General features: G+C 32.7%; 2 protein-coding genes across 2 annotated transcripts in view; one reads left to right on the plus strand and one right to left on the minus strand.

Annotated features, from left to right (window-relative positions):
• The window catches only part of LOC125040043, a 3,956-nt gene extending 716 nt beyond the window's left edge, over positions 1 to 3,240 (plus strand). The window contains exons 2-5 of the mRNA XM_047634485.1: positions 212 to 367; positions 1,807 to 1,900; positions 2,434 to 2,572; positions 2,975 to 3,240. Of these exons, the coding sequence (XP_047490441.1) occupies positions 212 to 367; positions 1,807 to 1,900; positions 2,434 to 2,572; positions 2,975 to 3,095 (510 nt within the window). The 3' untranslated portion in view covers positions 3,096 to 3,240. The remainder of the gene's footprint in view (positions 1 to 211; positions 368 to 1,806; positions 1,901 to 2,433; positions 2,573 to 2,974) is intronic.
• A 4,255-nt stretch (positions 3,241 to 7,495) lies between these two features.
• On the minus strand, positions 7,496 to 10,496 carry LOC125040077 (polyglutamine-binding protein 1-like). Its single transcript, XM_047634533.1, has 6 exons — positions 10,364 to 10,496; positions 10,037 to 10,155; positions 9,133 to 9,305; positions 8,646 to 8,868; positions 8,352 to 8,521; positions 7,496 to 8,155 (listed from the first exon to the last, which is right to left on the minus strand). Exons 1-6 carry the CDS (start codon positions 10,422 to 10,424, stop codon positions 7,996 to 7,998), a joined length of 906 nt encoding a protein of 301 aa, XP_047490489.1. The 5' UTR covers positions 10,425 to 10,496; the 3' UTR covers positions 7,496 to 7,995.
• Between the last annotated feature and the right edge of the window lie 2,004 nt (positions 10,497 to 12,500).

Raw genomic sequence — 12,500 nt, forward strand, 5'->3', positions numbered from 1 at the left:
ATAAACAAGCTCTTGCATTTTGCACTGCTGTATGAAACTAACATTATTGAAGTTTTCAGCTTTTTCACTGCATCCACTTTATGTATTTATTAAAAATAAAGTTGATAAGTTGTATCTCAAGTACTTACTGGCTTAGCTTTTATGTTTCTTACATTTTTAATTCACCTGTAATAGGAGCTCTTAGATATTAATCCAAGGTATTTTGTTACAGCTACAGTGTTTTGTGGCACTCACCTTTGGCTTGGTTGCTGTTCTGTATCAAATTGACACTGACACAGAGACATGGGAGGCAAAGCAGATGGCAACAATTTATGCAACCCCAGAGCAGATGGAAAGGTTCCTCCTCAATCCAGATACAGTAGAAAAGGTATGAGCTGTGCCAGTACAAAATGTAAATATTGGCCGATGATTTAAATCTTACATAGTTTTATATCTTTTTAGACAAATTGTGCAGGGAAGTTGTTTGAAATTTTAAAATATGAGTTATATAATTAATGTAATGTTTTACTCTTTTCTGCCTTTGATTACTTGTACATACATTACAGTAGTATTGACACTAAGAAAGGAACTTTTAAAAATTCCCCATAAAGAATAACTCCTTAAATTTCCTAAAGAAAATTTTGTTATTGTGCAAGTAATTATGGACAAGTTTTCAGGGATACCCAAATGAGGAGAATAAAATATTGCAAAATTAAAAAAAAAACATCCTTCTGCCAACTCAATTTTCAAAAATATAATAGATTGTTTTTCCCATAAATTTCAATAGATTGCCAATAAAATGAAAAAGAATATATATTTTTTGCTTTAGTTAAAAAAAAAACTTTGCCAAAGGAAAATGGGAGTGATACTATAATCAAGTAGGTTAATTTGCACCTTATCTTATGGCTTTTTCATAGGTTCAATTAGATTTTAAGTTGGATAAGAGCATATGAAGATGGAGCATCTGTAAGGAAGATATAAAGATTATTTTTTTACTCTTGAGAGTTTCCCATATTTTGGCACTCTCCAGAAGTTGAGTTCAAGAAATATACAATATCTATACACACAATAAAAAAGATATGCAATATTAGAAAACTGAAACCTCTGTAAGCTGTAATAATTCTTATGACTTATTTTATGAAATCTGTCTGCTCCTATAGCAGCTCTCGCAAGATTATGTATGAAGTCTCTCAATCCTCTTACCTCTATATGGGTTACTTGTTTAATTGTTTTTACACAGAGGGCTACACTTGTACTAAGTCACCAGTGAGCCAGTTATGAGTACTGCCTGTCTCGCCCGTTCACTCTTTTCATTGATTTACGAAAATATTTTACATCATCTTATTTTGCTGTTAAAAAATGTTTATAACATTATAACATAATGTTTATAATAAAAATAACACTATCAATACTTATAGCACTAGTAAAAAATACATTTTCCTCGCCAATTAAGGAAAGGTGAAATCAGGTAAGGTCTCAAGATCTACTAATTGAGTCCTTTGCGGCTAAGCACTAGCAGAGCCATCTATGTGCAGAGACATTTCACAAAAAACTTAAAAATGAGCACAGCATTTTCCCCATTTTTTATTCATTTTCCCTGGCGGCAATGGGTTGGAGAGATAGAGAATTATATAATTATTTTCTTTTGCTCTTCATATCTGTTGACATGATACAAAGTAGGCTTTTAATGAAAGAGCACTTTTCTGCATCTAGAATGGAATGTTATAGCAATACTTATAGTAAATGTTTTTAGTTTGGTCAGTATTATATATGCCTTTTTTGCATTGTTTATCTGTGTATTCTTACCAATTTTGATATTGTTTGCAGTGGTTCCAGTGGGTCTCTATTTTCAAAGCAGCTGACAGCCGGCCTGTGGGAGTTGGGAAGAAGTACCAGGCAATCTATAATCTACCTATTTTTGGTAAATAGAAAATTTATTTTCAGTTTAAAAATTAGTGCTGAATTTTTTTATGATATATGTATTTAAGAGGTATTTTTAAGATTATAGAATTTATATATGTGTGTGTGTGTGTGTGTGTGTGTGTGTGTGTGTGTGTGTGTGTGTGTGTGTGTGTATATTCTGTAATTCTATAACCTACTTAGTGTCTTTGATTTTTTTATTTGTGTAAAATGAGGGTTACATCTTTAATAATTGAATATATGGGCTACACAAATTTGCTATCCTGCACTATGAATTTTCAAAGACATGATTGGGATATGTGAGACATTTGTTAAATAACACGGGAAAAAAAGTGTGAAATATCTTTATGAATTTCTAGAAATATTCTCTCTGTTTTATTGCTTCACTTGGATAGTTGAAATAGATTAGGTACATTACAAAGTAAATACTAATTATATTTTACTTAGCTCTCATTTTAGGGTGATATGATTCTTTAATATAGGAAATTAGTAATAAGCTCGAACCAAGTATGATATGAAATTTCTTCTTTGCAGGTGAATATGTGATGCTTATGCGTGTTATTGAATATAAACCAAAAAGACTGCTGATATTGGAATCCGAGTCCCTACTTAAGCCTATGTTTACTGTCTCTCTACAAGAAGACACTCCTAAATCAAGCCGTCTCACATTTAAGTAAGTTGTTGGATTGTATTTGTTTAGTATTTTAAAATACAATGATGTTTTTTTTACTTTGGTTAGTCCGAGAAATATTTTGAAGGTATGACAATTGGATTTATTAGTAATTCAAATTTAATGCATTTAGATGAAGATCAACACTTGGTAAATGTGCTTTATTTTTTTCTAAAAAAACAACAAAAAAAAACAAGCAAGCATTTGTAACTTGCTATTTGTAACTCGCACAGTCAAATTGCAAATTTCTTGAAGTCATTTAGTCATTTCAGGACTAAAGCCTAAGGAAAGAACAATATGAGTATGAAGAAAACCAATTGGAATATGTAATTATCATTTCTGTTTTTTTTTTTCTTTTCTTTTTCAACATGTGATCATTAAACTTTATTTCTCCCTTTTTTATAGGCTTAGGTACAAACGATCCTCTGCCCTCTTCCAGTGGACTGTTGGGCCGTTCCTGTGGTTCCTTACTGGCCAGCAGCTCCAACATTCCCTCTTCATGCTAAGAATGATGTTCCCTTTCTGACGTTTAGAGAAATCGGCGCAGACTCCAGTCATTGCAACCATCCAGCTTTCCTCATCTGTGTGAATTAGAAGGTCCATCGAGGGAACAGTGTTTATTGAATAAGAAATTATTTATTTCATTTGATGATATTTTCCTTTTTTTTTTTTTTTTTTTTTTTTTTTTTTTTTTTTTTTTTTTTTTTTTTCATTCTAGTGTTCTCCCAGTCACTTAATCTGGTATTTACAGCCATGTAAGAGTTTACTTCAAAATGAAAAGTTTGATGGACTGGAGATTTTTAATATTCTATTTCCTTACTAAAGATATGTTTTTCTTTTGTAAGGTCATTATTGATTTTACTGTCAAAGAGGTCCATTCCATAGTAGTTTACAAATATATCCATTATTTACATTTCAACAGTCTCCACGATTCATGTCAATTAAAACATGATTATTTTATGATATGTCTTGCGCCGTTACAGTGCTGTATTTCTGGGTGTATTTATGAGAAGCAAAGATTTTAAAAATATTTTCAGACATTTTGAAAAGATAGTAAATAAAATAAGGGATAAGCTCATAGCAGCCATAATGTATTTTGAACATGCATATTGTTTGTGTACAATGTAGAAAAGGTATGAATGAGAATGAATATCTTCATCAGAAATACAAGCATTTCTGACAAGGATATAACCAAAACTGGTCATATACATTTCTTGTATTGTGAAGATCTTCATTCTCATTCATACATTTTCTACATTTGCCAACATGAATACGGTTCATCCTTCCCTTTTGTGTACAATGTTCCAGGAGAAATGTACCAAGTTTTAGATTTCTTGTAGGTAGCCATGCACACTGTAGTATTAAGTATTTATCCTAACACTAGGAATCCTTGTGCCTTATGCTAGTCTGCCATATATTCCAAAGGAGAATTATTTCTCTATCTCTTTCCTTTTTTTTCATTTATTTTTTTTCATTTATTTTTTGGGGGATGGTCTAATGATGTTTGGCAATTGAAAGAAATTTCAGATATATGAAATGTATGTTGTATATGGATATGAGTTAGAAGCTCTAATCTAAGCCTTTTATATTCTGTAATTTCATAAGAATACAGGATACACAGCCTCTGCTCTGGAAAAGATTCACCGACTGTTGCAGTTTGCAAAAAAATGTGATTTATTTTAGAAGCTCTTATTTATATGTATTATTCTTATTCTTTTTACTATTACTATTATTATATGAATACATTTTTAAATTAATGATTTTTTTTATTATTTGGATTATCCTTGCTAGTAGTTTCATTATTATAATCACTATTATTATTATTATTATTATTATTATTATTATTATTATTATTATTATTATTATTATTATTATTACTATTATTATTATTATTATTATTATTATTATTATTATTATTATTGTTATTATTGTTATTATTATTGTTACTATTATTGTTATTGTTAGTATTAATTTTATTATTTGTGTCATTATCATTAGTGTCATTATAACCATTAGCATGACCAGTGCTGATTTTTTAAAATAGACAGTATCATAATCCAATGAACAATATGCCAATGGCCTGGAGCCTTACCCTGTAGTCTGCACATAACAGAATTCTGCAATGGTTAAACTTTTGTTGCTGTAACATGTGTATTCCAAGGTCATTTCAGGTTACAGAAAAGATTGAGGTAGAGAGTTCAGTGTTCACGTTACTTTTAGATTTACATAGAAATGTGTTATGGAAATGTGGAAAATATGCCTAAAAAGGAGTTCGGAATTAAAGTATTTAGAAATATATTGTGGATGTTTGTCAGGTGATTTGTAAGTGAAGTAGGAAAATGTAATATTATGGTACCTACCTGATATGGTATATGATGTTATGGATGTTTTGAGAATCTGTAGGTTTTATATACTTGTGGATTACAAATTTTGAGTTAGATATTGTAAAAAACTGGGGGAAAAAAATGAATGAAAATAATTAGACCTTCATTTTCAATAGCATTCTTTAGGGGTGGCATTGGGAAACAGCAATATTAATGACAAATAATAAGGTTAATCATTTACCTCTGGGTGGGTGGCATGTATGTTGTACTATGCTGATTATCTTGGTCAGGTCACAGTTTATAGCTAGTCATATGGACTTTGCACTGTATTGGCTGGATACTATTGCAGGTTTAGTTAGAAGAAGAAGAAGAAAAAATAAAAGAATAATAGCATTGGCCTCTTTCTTTCATACATGTCTGTATCAAAGCCACAAACATTAACTGTTGGTACATACATACATGAAAACATATGTCCTGGGTGCCTGCACATGACCTGCACTTGCACGTTTATGTGCAACCCTGGAATTTAGGTCTTTCTGCAATGTAGGTAGACTGGAGGCTTTGAGTTAACTGTTGTTTTAAAAAAGTTGATGATGTAGTAATAGAAGGCAATGCAGGAAGTCCCTGTTAAGGACTTAACTTGTATATATTCAGTGTATCCCTTGTTTGCCTTAAAACCATTTTTTGTGGAAATGGCATTTCTACTTAATATACTGTATACTTACAGAATTACAAACAGAACTATGCAGGCAGATAAAACATGACTCAATAATTTTTTATTTCTTTTCATATAAAGTGTATTTTTGTATCAGTATTTCTGCAAGGGATTTTCTTTAAAAATTTAAGTTTTTTTTTCATGTTTATTCAATTTAAACCAGTTTGCTCTCAATTAGAAGACAGTTTACAGAGAACAAGTAACTTTCATAGCTAAACTATCATATTTTATTAGTTATCAAATTGATATTTTGTTTTAGAATACAGAATTTATGCAGACTAGTTATAGAATTATGAATTTTAAAAAAAGGTACAAAACTGATGTTTTAGATCACAGAGATAAAGATATCTCATCGAATAGTATTAAAAAATGTGATGTATTATGTGTGATTGTATTTGTGTGAAAATTAATGACAGTATATCATGTATATACCTTGAACAGGTCATCTACGGTTTTATATACTTGTCTTTTTTAGCTTTGGGGTTTATTAATGAGGTTTGGTGTCATTTTAAAAAAGAAAGAAAAAAAAAAACTACTGATTCTTAATTTGTCGAAGGTTACTGGATGTTTAAATATAAGTTTCTACTGTGTTGTAACAACTTTGAGAAATTATTTAAATATACATTCCTCATTATTAACATCTTGATTTCAGGTGTATAGTATGTGAAAGCCCTAAACACTACCTTGGGAGAAAATTGTGTACTGACAATGGACTTGTCAGTAAGTTTAGCTAAATCTTACTGGTGGTTTTATAAATGATTTTGAAGTCTGTAACATGGTCAGAATTCTTAAATAACACCAGCCTTTATTGGTTCCTAAGGTAAGGGTATTTTCATATACTAACCACCTCATATCTTTGGGCGAGTGTGGAAGAGTACAACACAACTTTGACAGAAATATTTCATGAGCAATATATATTTCTTTTTAGCAAGTTTTCTGTAATCTTTCATCACATATTTTACTATATGTAATAATGGACTTACTGAATAAAAGGGTATTGTGATACTTTGGGTTTAACTTACATTGCTAAAAAACAAAGTATGAAAAAAAGAAACTACAGATATACAAGAATCTATACACAATGGCTTTTTTTTTCTCTTCATTTTTGCTGAAAAGGCATTTTTTCCCAATTAAGCAGTTTTTATTCTAACAATGGAATGCCATACATATTAAAAAGATTAACCCCTCTAAAGCTGGGGATGGCATGTACATAAATTCCATGCCCACTGAGGATTTAGTTTGTTTTTATATACAGATAAATTCCCAAGTGCTCAGCCAGTTACAAGTACTCCCTAATCCTTGATTTTTGGAAATATTTTCTTTTATGTATTGCTGTTAGTAGTCTAACATTATTATAATATAAAGGTCTATAATAATAGCACTGATTTTGAGAGCATTATTAAGAAAATAGTTTCTTCCAAAATCTCAAAGAAAGGTGAAATCAGGTCATCATGAGGTAAACTAATTGACAACTTGATAGCTTAGTACTTGTGGAGCCATCTATATGTAGAGAAGTTTCATAAACAATACTACAGTCAACACTACATTTTCTCAGTGGTAATGGATAAATATGACCGATCACTTTTTGTACTGGGAAGGAAATCAAGACAAGAGTATATAGTTCAGAGCCCCCTGTCAACCTGCACCTCATTAATTCCCATTACCCTCCACATAGTCAAATTTACTCATGATTCTAGTGGGCCGACCCAGCAATTGGACACGTAATTAGACTTTACACTGAATAAACTCTTTATTAAAGGATGACAAACTAGTTTGATTAAAAAATATTTGAATTATGAGTATTGAACATTGTGTATGTACTCATAAAAAGTGGAATGTAATTATCTTCATAATTTGTATATTTTAAGGGTTAAGGAATCAATAAAAATTGGAATATGACTTTATTGTTTGCCTATTGAAATGACACACCAAGAAATTATTATACCTAAGAAGTTATATGTGTCAAACAGCCTGTCAGTTATATTTTCTAAATGCTCCTAATACATGTACTATCTTTCTATTTATTTAATCTTCTCATAGTGGAAATGTTGTAAGTTTTGTAAATGTAATTGTGTAGGTGAAAATATATATGTACATAACATTTTGAGCTATTTCCTCATTAACTATTGAAGATTACTATGTAGTACATTGTATTATACTGTAATTCACATGATTTATACATGGGCAAGTGAAAAATTTTACTTTGCACTTTTACATATATGCTACTTATAAACATTATTATTACTCCAAACGTGGAATAAAATATGATAATGAAACTCTTTACAGTACTGCTCCCAGTGAAAAAACAATGAGGAAACAAAACTCTACAAAATTTGACACTTAGCAAAAATACACACGCATGCACACAAAACAATCCCTAATCTACTCTAAGATTTCTTGGGTCCAATTGATGCAGCTTGTGCATTGGCTCGAAGAACAGCTCCAGGTGAGGGGTAGGGTCGCATCTGGAATAAAGGTCCACTGGCTGTGACGTCCGCACCTGTACGGGCTTCATTCCTCTGAGGCAGACCCGATGCCCAAGTGCCCCTGTTGATGAGAATAATTTTTTTTTTATTAAAAAAATTTAAAAGAAATGGTTGACATATTTAATATTAGGATTCCTATTCTTTTATCAAAAACCAACTTAAAGATTATCTAAAAAATGCAGAAAATACCTTCAATATACTTCTTATCAGAATTAGTCAACAAAATAATTAATACTGAAAACCCTCATCTTCCTCACCTTCCACATTCTCCATAGGATGCAGGATCCATGGGGTCCAGTTCCTCCGCATGGGCTCTCTTTCGACCCCTCCTTTCACGTCCACGGTCTCGGTCCCTGTCTCTGTCTCTCCTTCGATCCTGCCGCTCTGAGTCTCTCTTCTCTCTTTGGCTTAGCTCATCATCTGAAGCCTTTGTTACAAATGGATCATGAATTTAGAGATAAGGAATAAGGGAGGGATACCTTACTAACAACAACAAAAAACAAAAACTTTAAGTCAGCCATGTCTTGAAAACAACTGCATAAGAGACTTACATCAGATCTGTCACTCTTGCCATCATCCATATCCTTATCCTCATCCTCATCCATAGGGTTCATGTCAACATCTTCCTCTGCAATTCCTTGGCGGTTCTTCTTCATCTCTGCTGCCATCTCTTTGCGGAGGGTTGCTGCAGATCGTGATACTTGGCAGCGAGGATGACCTGGCGGCAACCAGGAGACTCGATCGGTTTCTGTATTCCAGTAGTAGTAGCGGCCTCTGTTTAGGAAATGATAGGCATTATGCTTATTTTAGGAAATGTTTATACATACATATCCATATATATCTATCTACCTATAGTATGTGTACATGCTTAAAAATTCTCATAGGTTTTCTACCAGCTTCATTCAATAAAACCATCTGAAAAATATAAGATAACAAAACAAACAAACAGATACAAATTGTAATAAACTGATATAATAACCAATCTGACCATAAACACACGCACACACAAACTAAATAAACAAAATAGTATCTCCTTACAAGCCCTGATCCAGAATCTCCTTCCAGTGACTTGGCAAGGGATATTTGATCAGCATCTTTAGCCTACGACGGTCATAGTCTGAACTGATCTGCTTCCCTTCTTTCCAATGTTCTCTGCACATTGGGGTACATTCATGGTATACATTCCATTTATTTGGGCACCCTATATAACCCTGGAAAAGGAACAATGGGAAAAACAGTTAATGGATATTGGCTACACATAATTCATATATCAATAGCTTGAAAATTCTTGTTAGTATCTTGTATTTAAAAAATTACGGTCAATTTTACAACACATGGACAAATCTCCATTTCTACCAGATGGTTGTTTCAAAGTTCTTTGCCATACCTAAACTCATTTCAACGTATCAATAACAGAAATATTAACACCTTGGTGACGGGTGAAGAAAACTAAAAAAAAAATTCTACGTTCTGGTGATCAATGGCAACGCACCGACTTTGAGCGTGGAAATTTGGTACATCAAGCCGTATCACCGGCTCATAGCGCTTTGACGCGCTGCGGCCGTGTACAGCCGCATCCACATTTCGAGCGATTTGTTTTCATGCCTATTGGCATGACCCATCATTAAGGGGTTAATATTACATACAAATATAACTGTAAAACCAAACAAATCCACTATACATATCAGGACAACATAGAAACAGTGAACTATCCAGGCAAATTACTTTAAAAAAATGCTCCCTTCCCATCTAAATATATACTAGGGAACTTTATTAGGCTCTCTCTGCGTGTAAACGTGGCAGTTTGGGCCTCATCTCACACAGTCACATTCTTAGCAATTACCCACAATAAAATAACGAAATTACCATAATTGAATAGGCTACCACTTCCTAAAAAACAACATAAAAACAATAAAACCAACAGTTCCTGGCTTCATCGTACCATGTAAGGATCAATGGAAAGCGACTCGACTGGCGTGTAGGCGATGGAGGTCTGCTGAGGCGTGTCATCGTAATCCTCGGCGATAATTTCTTCCTCTGTGGGTGCTCCTGGTTCGGGGTCTGTGGAGGGCAAAGGGGTAGTATGTGTTTACTTTGAAAAAAAGAGAAGAAGAAATACAAAGAAGAAGAAAAACAAACATGGGGGAAACGGGAAGGCACATTAGCGTATGGTAAGTCGGTACAGTTTGGAGGCTTTCCGTATCCTCTCCCGGTTTGTTTTGAATCTTAATGTTCTATTCCTTCACTACAGAGAACATCAGTGACTTACCTGGTTCTTTTATAATTCCCCTTTTTGCTAATTTAGCAGCGAGAGCAGGAGGAAGAGGCATACTTTCGAGACACAATCCAACACAACAAATTGACTCAACCTGTAATCAAAACAAACTCTGATTTTATGTCCGGGTTGGAGAGGGGAGAACTTTAGTTCAATTTTCAATCCTAAAGTACAAGATAAACAATATCATAGAGCAGCATACATTACAAGTTTATGTGTTGAAAAATAAAAATATGCATTCTCCATTTCATGGTTGGATTATCGAAATACATAAAGAAGATTGGGTGATACGTACATAAACACCAAAACGTGTGTGTGTGTGTGTGTGTGTGTGTGTATGTGTGTGTGTTTGTGTGTTTGTGTGTTTGTGTTTTTGTGTGTTTGTGTGTTTGTGTGTTTGTGTGTTTGTGTGTTTGTGTGTTTGTGTTTGTGTTTGTGTTTGTGTGTGTGTGCATGCACACATATATACATATATGTGTATGTATATATAGACAGACAAATATGCATATATATGTATATATATTATTATATATTTATAAATATATATATATATATATATATTGTATATATACGTGTGAGTGTATGTGTTTGTTTGCGTACCTATATATATATATATATATGTATATATATATGTATATATATATACACACATATATACACACACACACACACACACACACACATATATATATATATATATATATATATATATATATATATATATATATTACATACACATTGGATATATGTACAGTCGGATTATTTTTCATACACACACACACACACATATATGTGTGTGTGTATGTCTATACATATAGATATCTATAGTTATGTGTATATATATATATATATATATATATATGCGAGCGCACACGCGCGCATGTATGTATGTATGTATATGTACATATAGATATATATTAAAAAGTATATTAATGAATATGAATAATTGTAATGCATATCTAGTATTGTGGGAGTATCACCCTCAATCATTTATTTGTCTCCTTTTCTCTTTTTTCCTTTCCCTTCTTCTTTCTTCTTTCATGTTTTTTATTCTCTCTTTCTCCATGATTTATCATTCTTTATCCCTCTCCTACCGACACCTTTGCAAATGACAATACGACCCACCCTCCTTCACCCAAGCCACACGACCATTATCGAAATGACTTCTCAAACACTTCACAGAAGACAAGTGTCTCAAATATTTGCCTGAACTTCGCCTCGCGCAAGACAAACAAGAAATAAAAAATGTAATAAGACGGTAAAAAATGTTGTATGTTGGCCGCCATGCCATTTTCTACTTCCAAGGCGTTAGTGTTCTGCGACACATTGCAAGATGAAGATCTATATCGCGAAGAAGGTCTGCATCTTGGTCTAAGTTCTATGTATCCGTTGCAATAACCAGACGCTAGTTGGTGTGTCCAGGGATTCCGAGTGTCTTCAGCTTCTTCGTTACCTTCAGCCTTTGCGATGTTTCCAGCGGCCGTTTGTGGTTGGCGTGGCCTGCTGGTAGTCGTAATAATGGTTGCGACGCGGTGTTGTGGTAATGTATTGTTATTGGTAATCAAGATAGTGTTGATGATAATGGTGATCTTAATGTCCATGAGAATGGTAATTATGATGTTTATGATTGTAAGGATATGGGAATAATTGTTATAATAATACCGAAAATAATGCTAATGACAATAGTACCTGTGTCAATGGTAATAATCATAACGCCATAGATGATAACAATATCTATAACATCAATAATAACAATGATACAAATAACAATCATGAATCATCACTAAAGTAAATACGAGAATTCTCAAAACGCTCTTCGTATAGGCACGAAAATAAAGTAGGAAATAAGAGATAATTTCCTCCCTTCCGCCCCAAGGTGTGAGCGGCGTCTCTGTGATGGAATTTCAGAAGGACAACATGCCTACGACAGATTCCTTCGCTTACCTTGACCTGAAGGAACTGGAGATTGTAAGTTGGCAAGGGTTTTCTTCTATTGTGATATTTATGGGATTTAGTTGATGAAGTGATTTTATGGATTTTTTTTTTTTATAATTGTGAAAAAGTTTATTTTTAAAGTTTTACGTTTTTTTTTTTTTTTTTTTTTTGGTGGGGTGTGATATGTAGGTATTGT

The sequence above is a fragment of the Penaeus chinensis genome, chromosome 28 (assembly GCF_019202785.1).
Source record: "Penaeus chinensis breed Huanghai No. 1 chromosome 28, ASM1920278v2, whole genome shotgun sequence".
NCBI lineage: Eukaryota > Metazoa > Arthropoda > Malacostraca > Decapoda > Penaeidae > Penaeus > Penaeus chinensis.